This window comes from Pelobates fuscus, chromosome 10, assembly GCF_036172605.1.
Source record: "Pelobates fuscus isolate aPelFus1 chromosome 10, aPelFus1.pri, whole genome shotgun sequence".
NCBI classification, from domain to species: Eukaryota; Metazoa; Chordata; class Amphibia; order Anura; family Pelobatidae; genus Pelobates; species Pelobates fuscus.
In genome coordinates this window covers 152,942,714-152,970,693 of record NC_086326.1, presented here as the reverse complement: position 1 = coordinate 152,970,693, position 27,980 = coordinate 152,942,714, and the positions used below count along the sequence as shown (strand labels likewise).

General features: G+C 42.5%; 2 protein-coding genes across 2 annotated transcripts in view; both read right to left on the bottom strand.

The window, feature by feature from the left end:
• Window positions 1-27,980, bottom strand: part of LOC134575162 (zinc finger protein 250-like) — a 752,315-nt gene that overhangs the window by 713,993 nt on the left and 10,342 nt on the right. The window lies entirely within an intron of this gene.
• LOC134575229 (oocyte zinc finger protein XlCOF8.4-like) lies at window positions 136-27,955 on the bottom strand. The gene is made up of 4 exons (XM_063434484.1): window positions 27,862-27,955; window positions 2,644-2,832; window positions 2,454-2,562; window positions 136-2,331 (listed from the first exon to the last, which is right to left on the bottom strand). Exons 1-4 carry the CDS (start codon window positions 27,934-27,936, stop codon window positions 1,031-1,033), a joined length of 1,674 nt encoding a protein of 557 aa, XP_063290554.1. The 5' UTR covers window positions 27,937-27,955; the 3' UTR covers window positions 136-1,030.

Here is a 27,980-nt window from a genome sequence, read left to right as displayed (position 1 = left end):
ATCAGAGAAGGGACAGTAATCTCGTCAGGGATACTACTATATATGTCTGTATCTACAAGTGTATTCAGTAAAACCTCGGTTTATAAACTGGTATAAACTCAAAGTACCTGTTGCAAAAAACGGTATTTAAGTATATCTGTTGGAAAGTCTTTATTCTTCAAACCTTGTGTTAGAAGAGTTTACTATCAAATAAATACAGATTTGTTTATTATATTACCGACAGACCATAAGACATTTCCTTGTGCACTGAACATAGCAAACCATGCCTGGTTATCAGGATAAATTAGGTTTCCTGTATCTAGCATTTGGTGTCTCAGACCCAGAGCGAATGTTTCATTTAAATCAAACATACTTTAAGGAAGAAGATCTAATTAAAGTTAGGAATGTTCCTGTCTCTGAACTCTGAGACACATTGAGTTTTAACTATTTCAAAGTCTTCTTCTGTCAGCCTGTTCCAGTCATTTAATCATGCTTGTTGCTATAAGTGGCCTAGGACTTGAATCTATCCCTGTTTCATCTGGTCCCCCTATGCCATAAGCTCTACTGCCAATTAACACGTGCTCCCTGTACATGAACTTGACATAAGGGTTGGATTTGTAAAGATGCCAATTATTTGATTTGGGTTAGAGGATTCATTGTCCTGTTGTCTTCGTCTGGATTTTCTGTTCCTGGATACATCCACGGCAGCATGAACTTCCTCCTTTAGAACTATTATTTATTCAGAGATGTGGAACGTCAGAAACCCTATCTGCAAGGAGGGGTATTATTAGCTTTAATTTCCTGACCTTAACAGCCAAGTAGGCAGAGCTAACCCTATTGTGATGATGTTCTGGCTATATACAGGAAAAGAAAATTGTGGCTACATTTCCTTATTATCCCGTATGAATCTTCTGATGCTTATTAAGAATATACTGTTGACTAAGTCCTCTCACACGGTGCATTTAAATGATTTTCATCTGGTCTGTTTATGAAATAAAATGTAGAACCTGGTCAAAGCATTTTCCACATTCAGTGCATTTAAATGGTATTTCTAATTTGTGTATACGATGATGCCGGAGAAGATCCTGCTTTCCAATAAAACATTTCTCACATGCAGTGCATTTAAATGGTTGTTTTCTCCTTTGTGAACAATTTGATGCCTATTAAGATTAGATCGTAAATTGAAACATTTCCCGCATGCAGTGCATTTAAATGGTTTTTCTCCTTTGTGAATAATTTGATGCTTTGTAAGGTTAGAGTGTACATTAAAGCATTTCCCACATTCAGTGCATTTAAATGGTTTTTCCCCTGTGTGAATTCTTTTATGTAAAACTAATTTTGATGGATATAAAAAACATTTCCCACATTCAGGGCACTGATATCGCTTTTTCTCAGTCTGAATCTCCTGATGTTTAGATGAATCAGATATAACAGTAGACTTCTCAGCAACTGTGAGATTTCCTTTTCCACCGGTAGAACATTCATCAGTCCTACTTGGTGGATGTACTCTGTGTGTTTGTTCTGAGAGAGAATCTGTGACAAAACCATACTCATGTAAAGAAGAATCTTCCTTAAAATGAATTGAAGCATATGTCTCAGTATGTTTAGTGTTTGTAGAAATGTCTTTGAGGTTGCCTTCTACATATGAGGCTGGTTCTTCCTTAATATGAGTAGATGGATATTCTGTCTGTGGATCTTCAGAGAATGTAGCAATGTCTGTGAGATTGCCTTCTTCACATGAGTCTGGTTCCTCCTTAATATGAATAGATGGATATTCTGTCTGTGGATCTTCAGAGAATGTAGCAATGTCTGTGAGATTTCCTTCATCACATGAGTCTGGTTCCTCCTTAATATAAATAGATGGATATTTTATCTGTGGATGTTCCAAGAGTGTAGAAATGTCTGTAAGATTTCCTTTTTCACATGAGACTGGTTCCTCCTTAATATGAAGAGATGGATATTCAGGCTGTGGATGTTCCGAGAGTGTAGAAATGTCTGTGAGATTGCCTTCTTCACATGGGGCTGGTTCCTCCTTAATATAAGAAGATGGGTATTCTTTCTGTGGATGTTCGGTGGGTGTAGAAATGTCTGTGAGATTGCCTTCTTCACACGAGGCTGGTTCCTCCTTACTATGAGTAGATGGATATTCTTTCTGTGGATGTTCTGTGAGTGTACAAATGTCTGTGAGATTGCCTCCTTCACATGGCAAAGATTCTTGTGACATGAATGTTACCGATTTAATCTCGCTTTGCTTTGCTTGGTTGATAACAATAGATGCGTTACCATCATTGGTTTTAGTTACAGTTTTACTTGTAGCAAGTGGTGTGTACAATCCATCAGGTATACATTTATCTGTTGGAAGAAAATGCACAATAGGAGTTGGTAAATCATTTCAATTAAATTAAGATAGTTATTGTGTATATTTGTTATAATATTATACCGAGTAAACAGCGAAATATTAAATATTTTCTTACCAAGCGGATGGTGGTTCTCAATTATTATGTCCTTGTAGAGATCCTTGTGTCCTTCTATATACTCCCACTCTTCCATGGAGGCATTGACATCCTCACACCTTACAGAAACCTGACACACACAACGATATAGTCAACATCCAAACACATCCCTTGGTTTTACTGTATAATGTCCCATTCCCAGCAGCCTCACCTCTCCAGTCAGCAGCTCAATGATCTGATTGGTCAGTTCCAGGACCTTCTGATTATTGTTTCTCTCATGGATCAGGGAAGGAGGTGGAAGTAGGATGCTGGAGATAAATGTCCTGTGTGACCCCTCCGATCCATGTGGATTGCTTCTGGGCGAGTCATGATTACTGGTCTTCTTTACAACCATGAGATCCTTAATATTGAGAAACAGAAATGTGAAGGAGAGTATTTCCTTTATGCAATGCAAGGATTTCCAGCACACACTTCCCTATCATCCTTTGCTGCTCTACATGTACTCTCCTATTATAATGAAAAGAAGGCGGATACCCTGTTTTGTAAGCTGATCATGCTTCTCATTTCGCTAACAAAGAATGATATTATATATAATATTGTGACTAGTGAATGACCATTAAAATTTACTTAGAATAAAAAAAAATCTACCTTCCAAAGAGGCAGAACATATCCTGGAAATCTACTCATTTCCTTTGTAGAATTCCCAGTTATATCTCAACCTCCTAGAAAAAGGGTTTTCCACACCAACGTTGTCGGTAGATCTGGTTATCCGATCAGGTATCTGCTTTTCCTTCAATGTCAGATGTCCCTGACCCACTATTTCTATTCTTCGCAACCTCTTTAAGGATCACATAGGAGTCAATGTGTTCCTCTAATTTCATGAACATTTTGTCAGTTTTCTTAGAGCTGATTAAAAGAGTTAATGTCTCTTAAAAGTGTTACTCCAAGCACCAAGACCACGTAAGGGATTTGAAGTGGCTTCTGCAGAGTAGTCACAAGTCAGAGGAGCACAGTCGTGGCAAGAAGCCAGGTAAGAGAGCAAACCTGTTATTCCCTATCGGGAGCGGTTTAGTATATATAGCTTCCCTAGCTTGGTACTCTTATTGTCCTATTTAACCCCTTAGTGACCAGGCCGCTTTTCAATTTTCTTACCGTTTGGGACCAGGGCTCTTTTTACATTTCTGCGGTGTTTGTGTTTAGCTGTAATTTTCCCCTTACTCATTTACTGTACCCACACATATTATATGCCGTTTTTTTTTCTCGCCATTAAATGGTCTTTCTAAAGATACCATTATTTTCATCATATCATATAATTTACTATAAAAACAAATGATAAAATATGACAAAATATTTTTATTTTTTTTTAAAACACTTTTTCTAACTTTGACCCCCCAAATCTGTTACGCATCTACAACCGCAAAAAAACACCCATGCTAAATAGCTTTTACATGTTGTCCTGAGTTTATTTTTTTTCCCAAAAATTTTTTACAATTGTCAACATAAAGAAAAAAAGCATACAATACCTCAATGAGCAATACAACTATTCACATGAATACATTTCTATTAAGACAAATGTCTTTAACTCCTTAAAGATCAAACTTCTGGAATAAAAGGGAATCATGACATGTCACACATGTCATGTGTCTTTAATGGGTTAAAGTGCATTTTTACAGACAGTGCCACGAATAATTTAACATATGCAAACATAGAATCCCTATGCTTCAAGACTAAACAGAGTCACTGTGGGATTACAATGTCTGTAAAATACCTAAATAGCAAATTTGAGGTAACACCGAGCAACATTCATACTCAGACACACATACACTCCCGGGGAACTAACGTAATTATAATAAATAGTAGAGAACCAAAGATGTCACTTGAATAGAAAGTGACCACACGGTTACATTTCCAATCCACTCCAATAAGATCTTAAAGGAGAAAATAATAAATAACAAAATAACTTTATTAGTAACTCTAAAAAGTACTAGGACAAATTAAACAGTGTAGCCTGATATGGGGAGGGGGTTACAGCCCTGAGTGAGATGCTCAATATAGACTCAGAAAGGCATTCTTTAAGACCCTATTGGGGTAGCCCTTTTCTCTTTTCCAATTCTTTATTTTTGACAGTGCAGGGAGATGTATACAAATTACAAAAGGCATGTATATATATATTACTAGACATACATTCAAGTAAGGTAGAGAGTTATTCGTACTGCACTGTTTTTTTTTTTTTTTTTAAATAAGTCAAGAAGTACATAGTATAGGACAAACGTGAGAGGGTCTCAGCCAGCATGACAGCGTTTGGGGGTCATAGTCGTGTGCAGTGAGTGGATGGGTCTGAGAGTGAGACAGCTAGGCTCCCTATGCGTCAGCTAGGCGTGAGAGTGAGTGAATGACACGTCAGTGAGTTTAAGGCCATCTATGTGGACAGTTTAATGAATAAAAAAAAAAAAGAAACAAAATGGTATCAGAGCGGGGTTCGTTTATTATGTCCCTAGGGTACTAATGCGTTGTCTCTGATGTGGGTCGAGTAGTTCCCTGTCAGGGGTAGCCTCCCTCCTGGTTCCCGTAAGCAGTCGCTTACTGTGCTTAAGCATGTCGCTAGGGCAGTGCGTGGGAGGGGGGGGGGGTTGCTTCGTGCATGGTGCGTCCAAGTTTAGTAGAGCAGAGGATGTGGGTGTTAGTATGTGCCAACTTGCTGCAGGTAATAGTTATGTCGGTCTTAGCATATTGGCCATTAAAAACGAAGGTAACACATTAAAACATTAAACCTAAATAAAATGAGTAAACAACTTGTTGAACTTGTTCAGCCAAGGAACAGAGTACTTTCATGTGTGTCTGGTAGGTCAGGTGTCTGAGCGTCTATCGATGTTGGGGTTGGAAGAGACCCGATAATCCTTTAAGGAAGGGCAGCCAGATGGGCTTTTATTCTCAGGTCAGTTTCTCCGGCCCTGGGCGTCTTGTCGTGCGGGGTATGAATTCCTCGATGGCAGAGGGGTCCAAGTGAGTCAGTCCCGTACCTGCCACACTCTGTGTTCCTGTGATACCAAGCTTGCACATGAGAGCGTCCAGTTCTGCATAGCTCCGTGCCTTATAGGCAGTGTTTATGTGAGTGAACATCAGTTGTCTAGGTGTACCCCAGCGGTATGGAACATTCTGCGATTGAAGGAGCTGTAGAAGCGGCCTCAGGGACCTGCGCCATGCAATGGTGTTCCGGGTGAGGTCTGGGAATGTCGTCAAAGATGAGCCTTCAAAACATAATGGGGTCTTTCCCTTTATGGCTTGGAGCAGAAGGGCCTTATCCGACATGGATTGAAATCGGATGATAAGGTCTGCGGTTGCGGACGTGGGCGCTGTGGGAGGTTTCGGTAGACGGAACAAGCCATCTAATCTCACCGTTTTTTCTTGCTTGGGTGGCAGCAGTGTGCTGAACAGCCTGCGGATGTAATGTGGTAAGTCCGCCAGGTCGATCGAGTCTGGGACGCCGCGGAGTTTGAGGTTGTATCGCCGTTTTTGGTCTTCCATGGCATCCATTCTGTCTGTGGTAAGTAACTGTAGTTTGGAGATTTCAGCTATTTGGTTCTCTACTACTGTGAGTCTGGAGTCTTGTGTGCTTGTTGTTTCCTCTAGGAGTGTGATCCGTGAGGTGGCTTTTTCAACCGCAGTTTTAAAGTCCGCCATGTCCGCTGCAATGTTCGTTCGCAGCTCGGCGAGCATGTCCTTCAGCTGGGCGGCAGTTACCGGCTCGGTTGAGGCTTGTTGAGGGATCCTGGGCCTCTTGGGCGCATTGTGGGGTATCTCCTCACCCATATCGAACGGGTTATCTCCCGATGAGTAAGAGGTCTCGTCTCCCTCCAGCGCCATCTTGTCCCATGCGGCCCTCTGGGCACCCCGCAGTAGTTCGCCGATGTCTCGGCTTGTTGGGGATCGATCACCCTTAGGTTTTTTATTTTTCCGACCCATACTCCTTCCTGCACCACTGAGGACTGGTTTTGCAGGTAAAATTCGCCTTTTTCACCGAGTTTTGTGAGTTTTAAGGCTGATTGTGCTCGGAGCTCGGGGAAAACGTGTCCGCCCTGTTCCTCAGCTGGCTCCGCCCCCCGTAGCTCTTTTCTCTTAACATATGGTGTAACTCATTGGCTTTACACTTAAACTCCTCTATAGTGGAGCAGTTCCGGCGTAATCTCAAGTATTGCCCGATGGGAATACCATATTTTAAAGGTATTGGATGGTGGCTGTCAACTCTGCGTTCTTGACTTGTCTCTACAGCTGATAGGAGATGGAAGAATTGACACTACATTACATAGGAAAAAAAACAGCATCCAACAATCTCCTATGTTGGACTACCCCAATAGGGTCTTAAAGAAGGCCTTTCTGAGAGCCATAAATACGGAACGAGACCAATTAATTAGTGAAGATACCCGGAAGGTGGAAGCTAACCCAATAAGATGCATTGGCACTTTCGATGCCGGCTGGGATAACGTAAAAAATATCTTACACAAATTTTGGCCCATGCTTACCTTGGATAAACACCTCAAAAATGTACTTATGCCGTCACCTTCCATCACGGCACGTAGAGGTAGAAATTGGAGGGATCTTTTATCACCAAGCCATTTTTCAAATGCCACTTCAATTGGTTACTTTAAGAAATATCTACCAATGGGTAATTTTAAGTGTGGACATTGTAGCGCGTGCCCCTTCATTAACAGACAATCTAAGACATTCTCCAACAGCAGTAATACGGAAAATTTTCAATCTCGTTTTTTCTTTAATTGTCGATCAATAGGTGTGGTGTATTTGCTCACATGTTCTTGCTGACTAAAATATGTGGGCAAAACTTTTCGCCCCTTCAAGCATAGGATACGCGAACATGTAAACTCTGTCAAGAGACCGTTAGAAACTCCTGTCTCTAGACATCTCCAAATTGACCATAACAACTCATCAGCAGGGATCCGATTCACGGGTCTGGAACTTATACCACAACCACCGCGTAAAGGTGGATGAGATACCAAACTAAAACAGAGAAAGGCTTTCTGGATCTATCGCCTCAAGACCTTATCTCCAAACGGTTTAAATGAAGGGTTTTCATACTCTCCATTTATCAGACTATAACTCAAGATAGTCCTCACTGTTCATTTTACTATGTACACACATGTACACATCCCTAGGACTTTATTTTCTCTCACTGTAATTAATTGTCACCTTATTTATAATTTCATATATATATATATATATATATATATATATATATATATATATATATTGTGGGGATATTTATGGGATAATAATGTAAACAGAGAGAAATTGCCCACTATTTCAATTCTCAGATCCCTAATCGTTATCGTGTTAAATGAAATGTATAACCATATACCGGTAATTAAAATCACAAATTGTTATAAAAATATAATTTTTATTTTTAACAATTTAAATTAATAATGATGAGTAACATGCGTGATAATAATCAATGGAATTTCAGTATAACATGAATATGCAATACAATATGGCAATAATCAATTAATATGCAGTATAAAAACAATATGCAATACAGAGTGGCAGTTTACTTCCTGGTTAATACAGCATTGAGTCTACAAGCTGTCAAGACAATTTACGACTTTCTTTACAGAAGGAATGTGATGTTTCACACACAGAGCTACAGTGTAGGGCAATAGAACTTAGCTAGCAGTTAGAAATAACCCTTGCAGTGCTGGCTAGACCTCCTAAGTAGTTAAGATCTACTCCTATGTAATTTTAATTAAAATAACATTTAACCCGTCATCAACCATTTCCTTGATTTTATCCAATGAGAGAAATCTACTATGTTATATTAGCTGATATTTTATTAATTTGTCTAAACAGATATTTTATCTTATTTTAGAGCCAATCAATACAGCTGGATAAATGGTCATGATATGCTAACGTGATATTAATCACACAAATACATTAATGGCTATATTAATCCCAGCTGCAGATGGGATGCTATAACCATATATATCCTTTAATAATTAAGATTTCTAAATATGAAATCTAATCACGATTTATCCAGTCATATATCATGCTATTAATTTTAATTAATTTAAATTAATTAATTAAATGCCTGTATATTTACCAGTTAAGTAGATATTCTCTCATCAGATGTTCTCAGGTAGCTAAATGTCATGGGTCTCTTTCTCTGCATGGAGTGTAAGAGTTTCTTGGTTACTCTGATCGCCCGATTCTGCCTGGATCTCTCTGAATCTCCCGAGAGTGTTGTAATGTCTCTCTCTTCAATCTTTTAATTTTCACTCTTCCCTTGTCTTAACTTTTTAAAGGGGAAATTCCTCTAAGTGATAGCCAATCACAAATGTGGGGTGTGGTTGCCTTCTAGGTAATCATTTTAATATTTGGACTCTAGATGGCAGCCTTGTTCCACTACACATACCTATCCAGGAAAGAGTTAACTTTTCCTGGTGGCTATTTTTGATGTCATTTACGTTATCTTTATGTAGCCAATAACTTATTTTATCTGTCAGATCACAGGGTCTTTCTCAGTTTTGTCCAGACTATGCGTCTGCAAATTCTGCTGTAATTCCTAAAATTGATAGTTTGTGAACTAAGTTTCACCTTAAACTATAATGGGACGTTGTACAATATCGAAAGTAAAATTTAATTATTTAATCTCCTCTGTCACCTAAGTCTGGGAATAGAATTTATTATATTCCATTTGCAATTAGACAGTCTGTCTACCCCCATTCTCAATGTCTTATCTATTTGGTTTGTTTATATACACATTCCATTCAGCTTGGCAAGTTTTAGGTTCAAGCTAAGGTTAGTGTAACAGAAAGGATAGAAATTTTGTGTCTCTTTGTTAACGTGAAGATACAAAATGGAGTCTGGTCTGTTTAGCAATGACTTCAGAACATACACTTTGTATTTCTATCATAGCACAAAATGTCTGCCGATATAAATACCCTGACAATATATACACACACATATATATATATATATATATATATATATATACAAAAAATAGAATAGTCCATGCACTCTTGCTCAAAAGATAATAAACAGTGTAAATGTTACTTGCCGGGTGCCAATTCCCATGGGGTTGTAGATAGAATCAAAACAGGAGTAATTGGGCTGCACTCACGGTCTTGAATAAAAAGTTATAAATTTATTCCATAAGTTGAAGCAAAATCGACGTTTCGGTCCTCTCAGGGACCTTCCTCAGGATAAAATGACATACATACATACAACAAATATCGCCATTATATAGCTATAAAATTAATACTTAATAGACTTGCATATTTAAATTGTGAATACTGGTATTAGTAACAGTTTCTGGAAATTATTATATTAATTGACATTCCCTAAAGGATAAAATATGGATGATTTTTTAATACAAGCAGGAGCTTATTCAGATACAGCAGAGACTTTGCAGTTTACACCTGAGGAGACTCAGGCTATATTATGGGATAAATCTAGTCTTGAATTTACTACTCATTATTCAAATAAGGATATTTATTTTCAACTGTTGAGATTACATAAAAAAAGCAGTTGATTTGGACTTACATGGAGTTTTTTTGTCAGATTATTTTAAAATGAAACAAATCCCCAGAGGCTTTAGAATTATGAATGTGCCTACAATAGGCAGATTGAAACCTCAAGTCTGCAGGGACTGGACACAGGTGCTCAACAAAGCATCTTTAGATCTTGTACTCATCATAATAAAAGATGTGAAAACTGATCTGGCAGAAATACGTCAGAAAATCCTGGAACTGGAATCAACACATGCTCTTCAATTGAATTCAGCAGAAGGTTTAAAGCTACAGCAAACCCTCAAGGAGGAAGTAGCAAGGTATCAGAAAATGGAGAGAGTAAAACAAGACTACAGAGAACACACAGTCTATAAATGGTTATCAGGAGGTCACCAAAGACCCAGACGCCCAAGAAAGCGTATACAAAAACCCAATGTCTCTACGATAGATATAACATCAGGAGAGTCCGCCTCAGATACTGAAACTAATAAACAAAAGACTTTTTTAGGAGCAGTGGGAGGAGCCAGTACAACCAGAAGCCAAACAAAAAGTCAAGACGAACCAACATCCGGAGAGGACAGGGTGGTAAGATCTACCAGCAACCGCACAAAACCCCCTCTCAAGAAGTAATACCAGTATTCAACCTATCATCAAGAGCACTCACACAAGAGGAAAACGACATTTTAAGCAAAGGATTGTCATTCGTACCTACATCAAAACCACAATTATTCAAATGGAACACAGAAATGTTCAAGTTTGGAAGAAACTTACGCCTGAAGGAATATTATTCAAAAAGACCATCTCAGGTGCTAACACAAGAACCAAAACAACTTTTTTCTTTTAAATCCAAATCGACATTTGACCCTATCTCCAATAATCCAACTTTAAAAACATATATGTCTACAATTATGCATGAGACCAAGGAACACATCAAGACGGATAAGGTAAAACGATATAATCTTACACTCAAACAGAGGAACCTTATCAAGAATCTTGCACAAGATCCAAGTATAATCATACGTCCGGCAGACAAGGGAGGAGGAATTGTGGTGATGCAATATGAAAACTACGCACAAGAAATACGACAACAACTCCAATGTCATCTAACATATGAGAGATTACTTCAAGATCCTACGACTCAGGTACAACGTAAAATAGATGTCTCCTTGAATGAGGGTTTGATGGCTGGATATTTGGAACCAAAATTGGCAGAATATCTGTATAATACAACTCCCACTACACCAGTCATATACACTATCCCTAAAATGCATAAGGATCCAACACACCCCCCGGGACGGCCAATCGTTTCAGCGGTTGGGGGTGTGTTGGAACCTATTGCCAAATGGTTGGATGCACTGTTTAAACAACCGGTACTGGAATTGGAAACGTGTATCAAGGATACTCCTTCATTAATTAAGGTATTGTCAACTATACAACTTAATGACAAAGGAATTGTACTCATAACTATGGACGTCAAAAGTCTCTACACGGTCATTCCCCATATACAGGGTATTGATGCTATGAGACAAGTTTTAACACAATCAGAGGCATACAGCGGTCCACCTATAGAATACACATTACAATTATTGGAACTAGCTCCATCTAACAATTACTTCAGATTTGAAGAAGACTGGTTCATGGCTCCAGCTTATGCAAATAGTTACATGTATATATATGAAACTACTAACATCTTACCAGTATATGGAGATAAAATACTTCGATTTTTCAGATTTATCGACGACTTGCTCGTATTATGGACCGGAACAATACAGGAAGCCCAACAGATGATAGATGATTTGAATAAAATCGACAGTCCAATCCGATTCACATCAGAAATAAGTACAGATAGAGTACACTTTCTTGATTTACTCATCTGGGTAGAGGAGAACAATTTACAGTATTCATTATACACCAAACCCACAGACCGCAACACTATTCTCCATGCTCAAAGTGCACATCCGGAACGTCTCAAAGCTTCATTACTTAAAGCACAGTTTCTCAGAACCATAAGGAACAACTCTAATGCTCGAATTAGGGAAGAACAATTAATACAGATGAAAACAAAGTTTCTAAATCGAGGCTACAACCACACACAATTGGAAGCAGCATTAAAACAAGCGAGAGAATTTATCCCAAAAACCTCTGTGAAGACACAGAATCGTCTAATTTGTCCAACCACATATAATGATTCTTCAGTTCAATTATCGAATATTATCAGAGATAACTGGAATATGATGGCCTGCGACTCTACATTACCATCAACCTTTCAACAGAAACCTTTAATTTGTTACAAACGAAATAAAAATTTGCGTGATTTATTGGTAAAAACTGATCCTATACAAAGTTATGTACGGCAGGGGAAGATACAGCATCGAGGTAGCGTCAGATGCTTGGGATGCGTGACCTGCAGCCACATGGTCCCGTCCCGCACATTCAACCACCCCCATACCAGTAAGAAGTTCCATATAAATCATACTATTACCTGCAAAACTTTGTTTGTCATATACAAATTAACCTGTCCATGTGGTTTGTCCTATATAGGTAAAACACAGACTCCTCCGTGTGAACGTATACGAGGCCATAGATCGAATATCCGTACAGCTTATAGGGATGGCACCAGCGACAAACCGGTCGCAAAACATTTTTTGCAGAATCAACATCCTTTAGCATCTCTTAAATTTACGGCTATAGATCATATTCCGGAACCAAGACGTGGAGGAAACAGAGGCAAGATGCTTCTTAACAGAGAGACGTATTGGATTTATTTACTCGATACAGTTGCTCCAAAAGGACTTAACGAAATGATCTCGTATCATTCTTTTCTCTAATAAGCTCCATTTCTGTTTGTGTTTTTTTGATTTTAAAAGGAACCATCGTATGTTTGCAGATAACTGTGATTAGGAACATCAATGGCACATTTTTCTTTATTGAATTGGATAAGTGGGTACTACAAAAAAGTAAAATTTAGATGTAGACACAATGTCCATAAAGAGATCAATTAAGACTTAATAATGTGCCATAGTAATTGAGATAGATACATTGTACTTACAATTAACAAATTCTCAATAGATGTACTATTAACATAAATGAAGATAATACTCCACACAGTATATTCTGCGAGTCGGTCATATAACTATACGTTCTGCTATTATATAAGGAACACAAGATAACATTCACTTGGTTCTTCCAACACCGGCACTAAACACATATAGTTAAAGTTAACGAGGGTTAACTTTTATAAAAATTTGCACGCAACCCCTGATTAATACAGGGATTCCTATATTTTTTATTACAAGTCTCAACACAGCCCATCACCATATAGGAGTATTATTCGAATATATTTGCAGATTAGTAACACACACTTATTGTAAAGTTTTTCATTAGTTATTAATTATTCATATTATTCTTTAATTATTTTTAATAGTTATCAATTAAGTACACTTTTTTGCATGTATATGAACTTAAGCACGATCTATGTGTATATTGTACATTGGTATGGAGCAATCACAAGGAAGATTTTTTCTATAATTTAGTTAAGGAAGGACATTAGTTGTATTAAAATGCATTCTGTACAATGTTAATTCAATGTAGTATCCTTTAATAGCAGATCATACAGTTTTTTTATCAAATAGTTAAATTGTCTGTTTATCTGATCTGGTCCCAAGGTGCACGGAGTTTAACCTACAAGCGATTTCCTGTGTAAAATAGTCCCCTAGGCAACGCATACCGCGTAACCAGGGTAACGACGTTTAGTGACGTCATCACGTAGAAGTTCCGGGTTATGGAAGGTCGCGTCTATTTTGCGCATGCGCAGTTACGAATGGAGAACGCCGCGGTTTGACTCTTTGCACCTGGGGTAAGTCAATTAAGTATTAATTTTATAGCTATATAATGGCGATATTTGTTGTATGTATGTATGTCATTTGATCCTGAGGAAGGTCCCTGAGAGGACCGAAACGTCGATTTTGCTTCAACTTATGGAATAAATTTATAACTTTTTATTCAAGACCGTGAGTGCAGCCCAATTACTCCTGTTTTGATTATATATATATATATATATATATATATATATATATATATATATATATATATGGTTTTGCCTGCTTTATTTAAGGTTATACCTAAGGTTACTGGACTATCGCATAGTAGGTTCTTGTGCTCACTTCCCTTATGTAGTATATACAATGGTTGTTTGGAGTATTTATGATATGTGTATGGATGGAAACATACATGTCATGTATGTATATATGTTTTCAGACCTCTCCATGGGTACTATAATCACTTTAAGAGTTTATCCATTCTTTCCATTTGGATGATATGTAACCGTTTGGGTGTGATCTTATGCAAAGACTCTATTTGGATATTCACGGGTCTCTCCATTATGGAGCACCTTATCACTATGCACACACTTTTTTCACTTCATTTTTAAAAAAATATTTTTTTTGTCTTTTCGTACTTGGACAGCGATTGAGAACTTGAGGGAATTACCCTAGATGGAGTATAAGCATAGAACACCCATGAAGGTGTTTACAGGAGATTTAGGGTCTAGAGACTAGGGACACCTTTACCAGATACCTCTAGTATTTATAGAGAGGTGGAGTAATTTGTATATATCCCTATCACCTATCTCCTTGTGTATATACCCTTCACTTTATATGTTTTTACCTGTGCTTATTTCTCACCGTTTAGCATATCTCTCACTGTTCCTTTGTGTTTTGACTTTTGCCTCTGGATGGTACACTGGGCTCTGTTGTAGCCAGTGTTATATAGATTTCCATGAGGGCTTATGAACACAAAGGTGGAGATTGCTACTTTTTCAGTTAGTTCTCATAGCGTTACATTTGTATCCTGTGGACTTAATGTGGCATGCTTAATTACCAATCATTAGCTATTGAGCATATCACTTGGTATTTAGACAGCTATTTGAGCATTTAAGAGAATTTCTCTCTCTTTTTTTTTTTTCCTAAACTGAATTTAAGCATAGAATATCTATGAAGGGGTTACATGAGACTGAAGGTCTAGTGACCAGGGATACCCTTACCACAGACCTCTGGTAACCCTAGAGAGGTGCATTTAATTGGTTATATCCCTATTACGTATCTCTCTGTATATACCCTTCTTTTTATATATTTTTTCCTGCGTGCTTTGTTCTCACCATTTAGCATAACTCTCACTATTTCTTTTATGTTTTCGTTTTTGCTTCTGGAAGATCACACTAGGCTCTGTCATAACGGGTGCTGTATATATTTCCATGAGGGCTTAAACACATAAAGGGGGAGATTGCTGCCTCTTCAGTTAGTTCTCGTACTGCCAATCCATACCCGTTTGGAACTAGTGTGGTATGCTTTATTATTAACTACCTATTATTGAGCATCTCACTCAGGGCTGTTCCCCCCCATATCAGGCTACACTGTTTAATTTGTCCTAGTACTTTTTAGAGTTACTAATAAAGTTATTTTGTTATTTATTATTTTCTCCTTTAAGATCTTATTGGAGTGGATTGGAAATTTAACCTTGTGGTCACTTTCTATTCAAGTGACATCTTTGGTTCTCTACTGTTTACTGTATTCCCTAGGGTTATCCCCTACTTTAACAGTCTAGGTGACCTTTTTTTTGTGAGTTAGGTATGGGATGAGGGTGCTACACTAAACCCCTATCCTTGACCGCTCCCCTTCTTTTCTTAATGTAATTATAACCTTATATACAGTTACTTCCCAGATGGGTGCTTCTTTTGTAGTTGTTTCTCTCAGGAACCAGACACACCGGGAGCATTGCAGAACATCTATATTAAAAAACCTTAATTACTAGCCAGGAGCCTAGCAACTATATTTTTCCACCTACTAGTTTTCTTCAGGCCAACAGAGTTCCCTTGGATTATTCCATATTCCATTTTGCATTGGTATATTCATTTTTTTTTTAATTTCAGCCCATTCTAAAGCTTTCTTGCTTTTCCAATGCCATTAAAATGTGTATTAATAACATGCTTTTTTCACTAGGCATAGGGGGCCATCGGTGTAACAAAAAACTGTGGTGTAAAAGGAATATATATCTGACATATATTATAAATCTGTTCATTGATATTCTTCCATAGATTACCCAAAGATTTACATTGCCACCATACGTGGAGATAATCTCCTTTCTCATCATCACATCTCCAGCAAACATGCCAGTTTTTCCAGGACCATATACCATCTGTTTATGAGTTTATAAAAAATATCTACTATGTTCAGACAGTGTATCGATTTATTGACCTTAACTATCACCCTTATCAGATCTTTCTCAGAGATTTCAATATGTAGGTCTTTTTCCCATTTAATCTTAGATTTCCAGACATGGGACTTCTGAGAGTCCTTTAAAAACTCATAACATCTAGAAATATGACCTTTAATTCTGTGAGTCTCCAAAATCTTTTTTACATTACTTGTGTTTTTGTCGACTTGGAAATCCAAGAATTTCGCCAAATGGAACTTGATTCTTAAGTATGTAAATATCTCCTTGTTATCAAACCAAACGCTGTTTGTAGCTGGTTAAAAGGTTTAATTTCCTCTATATCTATACACTCTTGGATATTCTTGATTCCCTTCTGTAACCATCCACTGATATTAATATCCTCGATATTGCCCTTAATCACCTCCATGGGTAAAAATGGATACAGTTTATGTTCTATTTTAAAATCCTTCTTCATTTTATTCCAATGAGTCAGAATACTGTCAATAATAGTAAAATTTCCTGGACAAACTGGTTTGCTCTTATTATTCTCCTTTCTTGTTGCCCCAAATAGGGCAGAAAGACTATCTGTCTCCACTAGTGTTTGCTCTATTTTGTTCCAAGCTTGATCTTTTTGATCCATACATAAAGTAGTAACAGCATGTGCCAACATGCATGCATTATGATATTCTATTATATTAGGGGCAGCTAGACCCCCATCTTTTCTTTTTTTAGATAACAAATTTAAACTTAATCTGGGTTTTTACCCTTCCAGATGAATATAGAAAAAGATGACTATCATTTTTAACCAAGGAATTGGAACTTGTATTGGTAGCATTCTAAAAAGATAGTTCCATTTGGGCAAAATGTATGAGTGGATAGTATTTATACGCCCTATCCAGGAAATCTCCCTACTAACCCATTCTTTTAAAATCTTGTTTGTGTATTTTATGAGGGAAAGAAAATTTTATATATTTTTTTTTTTTTTTAATTCTTTATTTTTGCACACGATAGGTAAGGCAAGAATAAAACAACTTGAAGGCTTGCGCAGAAGCCAATAGCCAATACTTCAACCTCGTACACACAATCATTGACAGTAGACGACAGCGCAAACCACCGTATAAATTCTGGAAAAACTTATCCCCTATCGAGGATTTTACGGTTTCTTAAAATTCCACGCTGAGCCCTCGATAGGCATAGCCAGAGCAATATACCCGTGAGGAAAATTTTAGATTTTAATACCAAGGAACATGATATTATCCTTTGCCCAGACAAAGTCATAAGATGTTTTAATAAAATACTTGTCTTCACAAGATATATTGCAAGTGAATTGGTATTTAATTTATAGTTTGAATATTTACTGTACTGACCCAATAACTTTATCAGTTCCGGCAGTGAGGATCTAGGATTTTGGAGCATAAGCATGACATTGTCAGCATGGTCAACTTTATTTATCTTGAGTCCCTTGAGCATCACATTTTGCCTTATATCTTCCGCCAGGGGCTCGATGGTTAAAACATAAAGCAGGAAGGTGTGACGGGACTGGAAGAGAGGAATGGAGCAGATACTGGAGTGAAGAAAAGCTGCCTGAATAAGAACCTTGCTGTGACTGCCCTTACAGTCAGTTTAGCTTATTTTTGTTTCTTGTTTTTAGTCACAGAAAGCCTCAATAGGAAAATCTTCACAGGAGTTAGGTGGTCGTGGAATTGTATACAGAGCAGCTATATTATCTTTACATTTCTTGAGAGCTTTCGTTGGTATTTTTCTTCAGCACTCCTTCTGATGAGACCTGAAGTGCATTTAGAGAGGAATTCATTTTTTTTACAGTTTTTCTGCATGAGGCAGAGGGACAAAGCTGAGACCCTTTGAGAATATCTGTTTCTAAACTGGGCAAGGATTAGTGTAGGAACAGAGGGAATGAGGACTTTAATTGTATGTTATGCCAGAATGCCTGTGTTAAAAGCGTGAGAAAACTTCCTTCAATAAGTCTGACCTGGAGCTAAAAGTATAAAATCCTACTACTTGTGAACAAAGCTGAACTTTCACCAGGTCATAGGGTATCATATTGATAATATGCAAATTTTACATTCTTTCTTCATAACTATCCTTCTGAAACGAAATCATCATGGATTCACACTACAGCCAGAACTGGAAGTATAGTTAAAACTACAGGACCGGGGGGCGTGGCCTGACAGCCGATGGAGTAGGACGCAGACGGCGAGAGCTCCTAGGCCCCAACCCGCTTAAACGTTAAACACGCTGCAAAAAAGCCGATTTTATGGGGAGAACAAAACGAGGGAATACCCCTAGACCTCCGCACACACCGGCCATCCAGACTCCGGGCCCGATGGACGACTTTCTGTCCTCCCCGCACCCGTTTGGGGGCCCGCGGGACCAAAGCAAGATGGCGCCCGCATCCCCGGGATCAAGCAGCCGGGCTGACTCCATGAGGAGCTCCCCAAGAGAGGATGCACTATCACAAATGTCCGCTGACCTTGCTGCAATTTCGGCCAACATGCTTACCCGCAGTGACAAAACGGAGCTCATAGCCGAGCTCAGGTCAGTTATCAGAGAGGAAGTGGCCGCAGTGAGGAGGGACCTCGCGGTCCTGGAAACGCGGGTGGATACCCTGGAAGAACACCTCCTGCATACTGAACACCACATGCAGGCGGCCGACCTGGCAGCCTCGAGGCAAGGCAATATTCTTTTAGACCTCAGGCGGCAGATGGAAGACCTCGATAATAGGGGACGCCGGAACAATATTCGCATACGAGGCTTCCCGGAATCAGAAGGGGAATCACCCCGTGAACAGCTAACGGGCCTGTTCACCCACATACTCGGGGCTGATGCACCTACGGATTTCGGCCTGGAAAGAGCACACAGAGCGCTACGGGCCCCGCGCAGGGACGGCCTACCAAGAGACTTGATATGCTGCATACAGTCGTTCCAGCTGAAAGAGTCCATAATGCGAGCAGCCAGAACGCAACGCACCATCAGATATAATGACGCCCAGATTTCCCTGTACCAGGACTTGTCTACACTTACACTGGATGCTCGGAGGGCCTTGAAACCTCTTACCAACCTCATGCGAGAGAAACGGATCCCTTACAAATGGGGGTTCCCGTTTAGCCTGCAAGCCAGAACGGACAACCAGTGGCACGTGCTGAGATGGCCTAACGATCTCCCCCGTTTCCTCCGGGCCGTGGGCCTCCCTCCCATGACAATCTCAAACTGGATCCTGGATTGCCCTCCGGCCAGACCCACTGGCCCCACTGTCCCAGCTGAGAACCTCACAGACAACACCCCGGGCCCGAGCCAGAGGCGCGGCGGACCAGTGGGCCCCGAAGAATAAGCGATTGTACCCCAAGCTACGACCCCGGACAGCGGTTGCATGGACTCCGGGCCCACGCGACATCAGCAGAACTGAGACTGACAAATACCCACCCCGCCTACGGGGGGATCCGGGAGCTCCCAAGTGGTAAGAACGGCCCAATCTGGTATGTACTGCACGCCCCCCCCCAGCACACCTTGCTTGAATTTTAGCCCGGGAACTACGCCCGCTTGGGTGGGGGAAGGGACCCGGGGATGGTGGGCCCACTGTGGATGCGAGACTCTGGCTTTCACCCCCGGCTACAACATTTATGGGGGACACATTACAAATTTGGGTGGTGGGGCTTGGGGATGGGGTGGGGAATCCCCTCCGGGGTCGCTGGTCCCCACCATGCCAAACACTTGTCAGGTCACGGGTTCGTCCCGGAACTCCCCGCCATGGGGACTTTGAAACTGCTAGCTAATACAGCCGAGACATGGACGCTTATACCAAGCGGGGCCTGGGATCCCCTGGGCTCCCGTAACTAGGCCGGCCGTTAATCTGTTATTGGGGGTCCTCTGAGCACCTGGGTTGGGCGGGAGGATGGGTATGGCAGGTCGTAGGGGCGCGCCCGCCACACCCCCGGAGCTTCATGGGCCCCCTCCTCGCTGGCCGAGTTGTGAGCGGGAGCAGGGCCCGGAGTCGGGGTCCGGCAGCCGAACACCCCGGGAAATCGGGTTTGGGGAATGTTGAAGGTACCTTACATGTTCACAAGTTACAATGTTTATTATCTTTTGCTTATTGTTATGGGTTACAGTATGTACTCTTTTGTGTATGGTGCGACTATACAGTCGGGGCCCACGGGCGTAACTAACTGACCCGGGGATCTGGGTAGACCTGGATAGCACGCTCACGGTCCCACCCCCGTTAGACGACGCCAGGACAAGCGGAACCGCTTTCTGTGTATCGACTGACGAGGACCCCGGACATAGACAGACGGACGCTGGATGGGGTGAGGCCCCTCCGGACTTATCTAATGACGCTCCCCATCCACATGGACCTACGGCCCACCCCCACATGATACCACCTTAGGCAGTTACCTAAGACCACTAGTTTCCACCACCAGCGGGTTGGGAGCCCAGAGAGACACTTGCTGACGGACTTAAGACAACCGAACGACTGACGACATCGGTTGCCTCCCTCGCACCTCAAGCAACGAACCTGTACTGTATATACCGGTCGGTGTTCGGAGGGACTACAGGATAGTACCCACCGACGGCTCTCCCCGACCGAGGTTCGAAGTTGCACTTACCCCTCATACCTACCCCCTCTTCTTTCTTTCCCGCCCCCCTGCCCTATCGCACTTGACCTATCCCTTCCTCTTAACCCACTCCGGGTCCCAGGGGGATCCCCGGCTCTCGTGGCCATGTCGGAGGTACGCCCAGCTCAGCTAAAGTTTTGGTCAAACAACACCCGCGGCTTGAATTCCCCTGAAAAACGCGCCCAACTGCTACGCTTACTGTGGGCCGAGAGAGTGTCAGTAGCATTCCTGCAGGAGACGCACTTCGTAAGCCGAACACAACCGAAACTAGGGAACAGCCGTTTTCCTCAGGGGTTCTTTGCGAACCACCCAGATGCTAAGAAAACAGGGGTGGCGATCTTAGTTGCACACTCGATCCCGTATCAACACACAAACACTTGCTGATCCCAACGGGAGGTACATTTTTATCAAAGGCACCATAGCTGACCACACATACACATTCGCTTGCATATACAGCCCAAACCGAGCGCAGCACACGTTCCTAGCCAAAACACTGGCCAAACTGGAACGCTTCAGGGACGGCCTCCTGATCCTGGCAGGGGATCTAAACCTACCACTAGACCCACACATAGACACCTCGAAAGGGACCAGCACAATCCCACCACACTGCCTACTCACCGCCAGGAAGGCCCTACACAAGGCGGGACTGGTGGACTGCTGGAGGACGGCCCACCCAGACGACAGGGACTTTACTTGCTACTCGTCGGTACACAAACGATATAGTCGCATCGATTACATCTTCATGCCACAGGAACACCTGACGCTCCTCCGAGACGCACACATAGGGATTGTCCACCAGTCAGATCACGCCCCGACATCAATACAGATAAACTCCCCCCTATATAAACCAGTAGAACGCCAGTGGAAACTCAATGAATCCTTACTGACCGACCATGTAGCCCGCACCGCAGCACAGCGCGCTATCACCCAGTACTTTGAAACAAACGAGACTCCCGACATGCCCCCCTTGACTTTATGGGAAGCCCATAAGTGTGTGATGCGTGGGCACTTTATCTCTGTGTGTACGCAACGCAAGAAAGAGAAGTCCCGACTCATTCGGGACCTAACGAGGAGGATAGCGGACTTGGAGAGTTCCCACAAACAGACACTGGACGATAACACCTATCTTCAACTGACAGAGGCTCGGAGGGAACTCAGGGAACACCTAGCTCAAGGCCACCTGCAAGTGCTGCGCAAATCCACAAGGTTCTTCTACGAACACTCCAACAAGAGTGGTAAACTCCTGGCGACAATGCTTCGTTCAAAGAGACGGTCTCAACATATCCATAAGATCCAGACGCGAACTGGCCACCACACTAATATGCCCAAGGGGATTATGGCAGCATTTGAGGCGTACTACACGGATCTCTATAACCAGAAACAGGCCACACAAGCCACAAGAGACGTGTCCCAACGCCGGAGGATCACGGACTACCTGTCACAACACGTTACACGCAAATTGTCATCGGAACACGCAGAAGACCTGGAGAGCCCCCTAACGCTCGAAGAGCTGGCCTTGGCACTAAAGAACTCTAAGCCACACCGAGCACCGGGACCAGATGGACTACCGCTAGCATACCTCCGCACGTTTCGAGACACGCTTATGCCAAAACTACTGGCGGGACTCAACTCCCTGCGGGACGGAGGACGCTTTCCCGTGGATACACTGGCGGCGACTGTCACGGTCATCCCCAAAGAGGGTAAGGACCCGACCGTCTGTGCGAACTACAGACCCATCTCCTTACTGAACGCAGACTTGAAGCTATACACCAAAGCACTATCCCTCAGACTGACCCATATACTACCAGATCTAGTCCACCCGGACCAAGTGGGATTTATCCCGGGTAGGGAAGCCAGGGATGATACGATACGTGCACTCAACGTTATCCATACAGCCAGATCATCCAACAGTGACACCGTACTTGTGTCGACTGATGCCGAAAAGGCGTTTGATCGGGTAGACTGGACGTTCATGGCCGAAACACTGCGACATATGGGCTTCGGACCACACATGCGCTCATGGATAGCTGCGCTATATACCACGCCGACAGCCAGGATCAGAGTCAACGGAACCCTGACGAACGCCTTCACAATATGCAACGGCACTCGTCAGGGATGCCCGCTTTCGCCCCTCTTGTTTGCCCTCACCCTGGAACCCTTCTTGGAAGCGGTGAGACGAGATGGGGGCATCAGGGGGGTGAGAGTGGGAGGAGAGGAGCATCGTGTGGCGGCGTACGCCGACGACATGCTCTTCTTCCTAGAACAACCGTTGATTTCGGTCCCTAACCTCTTGCAGGCATTCGAGGTCTACGGACGACTGTCCAATCTGAAATTGAACATAGATAAGTCCGAAGCCATGCCCATAACTCGGAATGAGGACCTCGCCAAACACCTTAGCTCCCAATTCCGTTTCTCTTGGAATACTACCAAACTTCGCTATCTGGGTACCTGGTTGCCGAGCGACTTGACTCAGCTTTACCAATTGAACTTCCTTCCCATCCTCTCGACCATACAGAAAGACCTGACGAAGTGGACGGGACAATACATTACCTGGTTCGGCCGCATAAGTGCTGTCAAAATGAACATCTTGCCCCGCATCCTCTACCTGTTCGCAACCCTACCCACGAGGATCCCACAGGCATTCTTCAAATCGGTGACGACGGCCATCAGACGCTTCGTATGGAACCAGAAACCGACCCGCATCCGCAGGACCACCCTGGAACGCCCCAAAGCTGCCGGGGGTGTGGGACTCCCATCCCTACAGACCTACTACCAGGCCACACACCTACACAGAATAGTGGACTGGCACGCCCACCCCAGCCCCAAGCGGTGGATACAGATGGAGAAAAGACAGTCCCTGGGCACCATCCCATCCAAACTCTGGCTGGGACGGCTCACCTTCAGGGACCTGCAGACGGACAATCCAATCATCGATGCCACGCTCAGAGTGTGGTGCGGCCTCCGCTTCACCCGCCGCCTGACTACCTCCCCGAACCCTCTTACCCCCATTACTTATAACCCGGACCTCGCAGGAGGCCTCCACCCGGCCGCCCTCAAACGCATCCAAGAGGCAGACTGGATCTACCTACATCAATGGATCTCGGGGGGCGAGGTCAGGCGGCTGGCAGACTTGATGGGGGGGCCTCCCACTCAACTTGAAACATTCCACCACCACCAGGTAAAGGCATACCACGCACAAATAGCGGGTAGAGCCCACCTCCATAGACAGCTCACGGACTTCGAGCAGTTGTGCACTGACAGAAGACACATAGAACACGGTGTCTCCCACATGTATGAAATCCTCATGACTTCGATGGGAGGCAGCCCACTAGGCTTCACCGGTAAATGGGAAAAAGAGACGGGGACCCAACTAACAGATCAGGAATGGGGGAAAATCTTCCTCCTCACACACAAATGCTCAATAAGCTCAAAGTTCCAAGAAACCAGCTATAAACTCCTGACACAATGGTATCAGACGCCGGAGACCCTCAAACGCATGCAAGTAACGACCACAGGAGACTGCTGGAGATGCGGGTCCGGACCTGGCACGAACATACACATATGGTGGACGTGCCCACGCATCACACCATTTTGGCATATGATCAATACAAAGATCAGAGAGGTTACAGGTTCGGACATCCCCCTCCTACCCCTGACGATGCTACTTCACCACACGCCAATACCCATGCGAACATACAAAAACTCCCTCACCATACACTTACTCACTGCAGCGAAAGCCCTCATACCACTACACTGGAAACGCACCACAGTGCCCACATTCACACAATGGGTTGACAAGGTAGAAAACATCTATGATATGGAAATCATGACCGCCTCCCTGCAGGAGCGCTCTGACAAATGTGCCCTCAAATGGTATCCCTGGAAATCATACATCTCTAACAGTTCGGCATAGTTGGCTCCCATGGGCTAGATGCTTGATATCGGCCGAGTCGCGACCGTTAACGACACGTTGGAAGTCCATTCGCGGGAAGTGCTTGTGGCATGGCCCCGGGTGCCGGAGTGGTCCCGTCCGGAACTCCCACCCACCCCCTCCCCCCTCCCCCCCTTACCCAACCCCTCCTGCATACCCCTTCTCCCTGACCCCTAGGGTATCAGGGATGATCGATGACTAACGACTTACCCCGAACAGGACAGGCACTGACCCTTAGGAGGCGATAACGCTGAACACTAGGACAACTAATGGGTCGGAGTCGCAAGACTCGAACTTAGAGGTGAGACTAACCACTGGGATAACCCCACATGACGCACTAGAGGGCACTAAGACTTGATACACAGGTTTACTGACATAGTGCCACACCGCTAACCTAATAGACGGCCCTTAGTTAACGAAATCAACCCAGCACAGCCGAAGCTACTAAGTACCCTATATAACAGGGGAAAGGAACTGATACTGAATACCCCCCAAGACACTGCCGCCCCCCTCTGTTCCCACGCTATATTTAGCCTGCTAATTACCCATAGGTTTATGCACATGGTTGAAAGAATCTTTATAGTTTAATAGTATTACTGTTTATTTGAAGCTTTTATACTAATTGATTGAAATTCATTGCATTACTTTTCTCTGTATCACAAAAAAAAAAAAAAAAAAAAAGAGGCATCATTATTTTGAAACTGTACTGTTATGACCACACTGATGTAACCACCCTGTGATGTAACTCGCTAGTAAGTTTCCCATGTTTTCTCTTCTGTACCCATTTGCATATGTCTTGAATAAAATAATGATTGACAAAAAAAAAAAAACATAAAGCAAAGGGGACAGGGGGCATCCCTGCCTAGTGCCATTCGTGATAATAAACCAATCTGCGTCTATTCCTGGGCCTACCGTCCTTGCTGAGGGTACATGGTATAACGCCACAATGGCTTCGTAGACTGTCCAAACTATGCCATATGACTTCAATGCATTCCCCAGAAAATCCCATCTCAACTATGTTCAGACTATGTTCAGACAGTGTACCCTGTCAAAAGCTTTCTCAGCATCCAATAACAGGAGAATGTTGTCCTGAGTTTAGAAATACCCAATGTAAGTAGCATTTTCAAACCATTTCTTTTTTCAGAATTAACGAATCTTACCTAACACTGATATCTGTTAGGAATCCCTGAATAACCCTTCACATGTATATATTTTTTTAAAAAGACAACCTAAGGTATTAAACCTGGGGTATTTTGAATCTTATCATGCAGCCATTTTACCACCAATCTATACCAAATAAATAAAAAAAAAAATTGGTGTTTTTTTTGAGACACATAGCAATTTAAGAATATATGTACTGAGAACTTTAAGGGTTACTGCCAAAGAACACCCCAATTTGTGTTCAGCAACATCTCCCGAGTACAGTGATACCACCCATGTATAGGTGTCGGTTCTCTGGGGGCTAAAAAACCTTATTTGGAGGGTGCGCATTCCAGTTTTCCAACTTGGAATTTTCACAGCTGGTCTTCATGTACCCATGTCCTATTTGGGACATTTTGAAGCTGGCCAATGTAATTTACCCCCATCATACATTTTTTTTTTTTTTTTTTTTTTTTTTTTTTAAAGTAGACAACCCATGGTATCCAAAATGGGGTATGTCCACTCTTTATTAGTAGCCACTTAGACACAAAACCTTGCCAAAATTAGCGTTTATATTTGTGTTTTTTTTTTGCATTTTACCGATAATATCAATATAATACATTTTACTGCTCTAAAACACTCATATTTATGCAGAGTAATGTCTCACGAGTACAACAGTACCCCTCAAGTATAGGTTTTATGCTGATTTGGAAAGTTACAGGGATTACCCAGAATCCCTCACTTCTCCAGTCAGCAGGTAGATGATCTCCATACTGACATTACCCAGAATCCCTCACCTCTCCAGTCAGCAGGTAGATGATCTCCATGGTGACATTACCCAGAATCCCTCACCTCTCCAGCCAGCAGGTAGATGATCTCCATAATGACATTACCCAGAATCCCTCACCTCTCTAGTCAGCAGGTAGATGATCTCCATTAGGACATTACCCAGAATCCCTCACCTCTCCAGCCAGCAGGTAGATGATCTCCATAATGACATTACCCAGAATCCCTCACCTCTCCAGTCAGCAGGTAGATGATCTCCATACTGATATTACCCAGAATCCCTCACCTCTCCAGCCAGCAGGTAGATGATCTCCATGGTGACATTACCCAGAACCCCCACCTCTCCAGTCAGCAGGTAGATGATCTCCATACTGACATTACCCAGAATCCCTCACCTCACCAGTCAGCAGGTAGATGATCTCCATGGTGACATTACCCAGAATCCCTCACCTCTCCAGTCAGCAGGTAGATGATCTCCATAATGACATTACCCAGAATCCCTCAACTCTCCAGCCAGCAGGTAGATGATCTCCATAATGACATTACCCAGAATCCCTCACCTCTCCAGTCAGCAGGTAGATGATCTCCATGGTAAAATTACCCAGAATCCCTCACCTCTCCAGTCAGCAGGTAGATGATCTCCATAATAACATTACCCAGAATTCCTCACCTCTCCAGTCAGCAGGTAGATGATCTCCATACTGACATTACCCAGAATCCCTCACCTCTCCAGTCAGCAGGTAGATGATCTCCATGGTGACATTACCCAGAATCCCTCACCTCTCCAGCCAGCAGGTAGATGATCTCCATACTGACATTACCCAGTATCCCTCACCTCTCCAGTCAGCAGGTAGATGATCTCCATGGTGACATTACCCAGAATCCCTCACCTCTCCAGTCAGCAGGTAGATGATCTCCATACTGACATTACCCAGAATCCCTCACCTCTCCAGTCAGCAGGTAGATGATCTCCATAATGACATTACCCAGAATCCCTCACCTCTCCAGTCAGCAGGTAGATGATCTCCATACTGACATTACCCAGAATCCCTCACTTCTCCAGTCAGCAGGTAGATGATCTCCATAATGACATTACCCAGAATCCCTCACCTCTCCAGTCAGCAGGTAGATGATCTCCATAATGACATTACCCAGAATCCCTCACCTCTCCAGTCAGCAGGTAGATGATCTCCATACTGACATTACCCAGAAGCCCTCACCTCTCCAGTCAGCAGGTAGATGATCTCCAAGGTTAGATCCAAGATCTTCTCAGTCATCCAATTCCTGTCATTCATGGTTTACCACGATGCTCTGGTCCTCGATGGTAACGATACACATA

Excerpts from the sequence above, each read along its gene's own strand:
- LOC134575229 (XM_063434484.1), bottom strand. The coding sequence starts at position 27,936 with ATGAATGACAGGAATTGGATGACTGAGAAGATCTTGGATCTAACCTTG. Across the intron at positions 2,833-27,861 it reads TCTACCTGCTGACTGGAGAG|GATCTCATGGTTGTAAAGAA; the intron begins GTGAGGGCTTCT and ends CTCAATATTAAG. Across the intron at positions 2,332-2,453 it reads TGAGAACCACCATCCGCTTG|ATAAATGTATACCTGATGGA; the intron begins GTAAGAAAATAT and ends TTCTTCCAACAG.